The 2,422-nt window shown below is 50.0% G+C and overlaps 2 protein-coding genes across 2 annotated transcripts in view; both read left to right on the top strand.

Annotated features, from left to right (window-relative positions):
• FLAD1 (flavin adenine dinucleotide synthetase 1) overlaps window positions 1-289 on the top strand; it is a gene marked incomplete at its 3' end in the record, with an annotated part of 4,037 nt that extends 3,748 nt beyond the window's left edge. Inside the window, 2 exon segments of the mRNA XM_072428941.1 lie at window positions 1-143; window positions 216-289. Coding sequence (XP_072285042.1) covers window positions 1-143; window positions 216-289 — 217 coding nt within the window.
• Window positions 290-1,471: 1,182 nt separating this feature from the next.
• Window positions 1,472-2,422, top strand: part of LOC140342652 (mothers against decapentaplegic homolog 6-like) — a 5,226-nt gene continuing 4,275 nt past the window's right edge. The window contains exons 1-2 of the mRNA XM_072428943.1: window positions 1,472-1,802; window positions 1,903-2,372. Of these exons, the coding sequence (XP_072285044.1) occupies window positions 1,958-2,372 (415 nt within the window). The 5' untranslated portion in view covers window positions 1,472-1,802; window positions 1,903-1,957. The remainder of the gene's footprint in view (window positions 1,803-1,902; window positions 2,373-2,422) is intronic.

Here is a 2,422-nt window from a genome sequence, read left to right as displayed (position 1 = left end):
TGATGGAGTTGAAGGCAGGGCAGCCTCAGTTGGAGGCCATATTGATGGGGACTCGTCGTACCGACCCGTATTCCCGCTCCCTGACCCCCATGTGCCTGACTGATCCTGATTGGCCCAAATACATGAGAGTCAACCCACTGCTGGTAGGTGGAAAAACTCTATTTACACATTTTATTCACTAGGGGGCGCCCTACTTAGTGTATTCTGTTTTCCAGGACTGGTCGTACCGGGAGATCTGGGAGTTCCTGCGCACCCTGTACATTCCGTACTGCATCCTGTATGACAAAGGGTGAGGGGACCTCTGTTGTCTGTCCACCTGTCATCTATCCATCTGTCATCTGTCCACCATCTATCTCTCCCTCATCTATCTGTCCATCATCTATCTGTCCGTCATCTGTCTCTCCGTCATCTATCTGTCTGTCATCTATCTGTCATCTGTCCGTCATCTATCTGTCCGTCATCTGTCTGTCTGTCTGTCCGTCATCTGTCTCTCCGTCATCTATCTGTCTGTCATCTATCTGTCATCTGTCTCTCCGTCATCTATCTGTCTGTCTGTCCGTCATCTATCTGCCCGTCATCTATCTGTCCGTCATCTGTCTCTCCGTCATCTATCTGTCTGTCATCTGTCCGTCATCTGTCTCCCCGCCCCCCAGGAATCACACACACTGTCTGAGTACAATCATTTATTAGAAATATCAGCATACATAATGCTGGGTGCCAAGCTCCGCCTCCTGAGAGGTCACATGATGCACATGCAGAGTCAACACAAATTTTTGGTTATAAATTGATATAAATGTAAAAATAATAAAAGATTAGAAATAAAAATAAATGTTATATAAAGTCGTCACACAGCAAAGAAAGATTTCCGCTCCAGTGGTATAGATAATAAGATTATATGTGACTATAAATGTGAGAAAAGTCAAATATTTCCCACACTGCCCCCCCCCCATAATATAGAAATAATAAAGAAATAATATATAACCCCCCCCCATTATAGGGGAATATAGAATCACTAGGGACAGCTCTGCCACCTTGTGGCCAGACATGAGTATAACAAATAGCCTCTGCCAGCTCATAGAAAGGAATCACATGGAATCAGTGGGGGATGTAGCCATCAGTGGGCCCCTGTGCTCTGCCTTGGGGCCCCTGTTGATCAAGGTGTGTCCGGGGCCCTCATGCAGTGGTACTTTGCACCTCCCTATATCTGCCCCTTGCACTGGAAGTTGTTCTCACTTTTTTCATTCATTCTTATTCATCACCTGGACTACTTACCTATCCCTTCAATTACATTCCCTTCCCCCAAATCACCCGCTCGACCCCCCTGTCTTTTTGTGTTGCTGCACCCCACTTTCTCCTCCATTGTACCCATTGGATAAAGTCACTGTGATCCTTCCAATAACACCCCCACTTCTGCTGTACCCCCAATTATATACCCTGAACCCCTATAATACCCCCTGTGGATATTTGGGATCTCCTGGTCAGGGTAATATTGTAGGGGCAATTTTATTATTGGGGTGTCTTGGGTCTATTTGGGTTTATAGCTCCCCCTGCTCTGACCCCAGGATAGAGAACTGATGGGGTAGAGATTTGGGGTGTTGCGCCCCATTTTCTCAGCCTGTATGGGAATCTGGAGACAAAGAACAATCACAAAGCTGATTGGATAACCCAACAACCCCCAAAACTTAGGGTTCCCCTTGCGGTCATGTGACCCTCACCCCGTGTGTTTTCTGCGCAGGATATGGAGATGTTTTATTGAAGATGGAGAATTTCTACAGCTGTTCCAATAACGCCTGACTGACAAGGTGATTGCCCCGTTTATTGTGTATAGCCGCCACCATAGCAGTAGCGCAGTACAATCGTACTTCATTAGCGCCCCCACCTGTCTCCTCTTCATTCCTGCAGGTTCTCCTGGCCGGTGCTGAGCGCCCGGGTTCTACATACTAACCGGCTCCGTCTTATGTTCCGACCTCGACGGTCTCTCTCGGCTCGCCAACTTTGGAGACGTCGCTGCACCACGCCAAGCCGGGGTCAGGGGGAAGGGGCACCCCCCAGCCCCGAGGACCTCCACAATGCCCTGCGACCGGCCGCCCACCAACTCTTCAAAAAGCTGAAAGATGAGCAGCTGTGGCAGCTGGCAGAAGCCGTAGAGAGCAAAGGGCGCTGGGACTGCGGCTGCGTTTGGTTCCCATTGGAGGGGAGGTCAGCCAAGCAAAGCTGGGCACCGGTCGTCCTCCTGTGTAAGCTTTACCGCTGGCCGGACCTGCGCAGCGCCACCGAGCTGAAGAGACTCAACCAGTGCGAGAATTACTGGAGAGGAGAGGGAACATCCGTGTGCTGCAACCCCTACCACTTCAGCCGATTGGTGGCACCAGGTACACTGGGAGCCGGGGCGGGGAAACCAAAAAAATGTCACCTCAGACCC

This window comes from Pyxicephalus adspersus, chromosome 12 (assembly GCF_032062135.1).
Source record: "Pyxicephalus adspersus chromosome 12, UCB_Pads_2.0, whole genome shotgun sequence".
Classification (NCBI taxonomy): Eukaryota; Metazoa; Chordata; class Amphibia; order Anura; family Pyxicephalidae; genus Pyxicephalus; species Pyxicephalus adspersus.
Note: the sequence above shows the minus strand (reverse complement) of the source record. Positions and strands in the feature narration are given on the sequence as shown.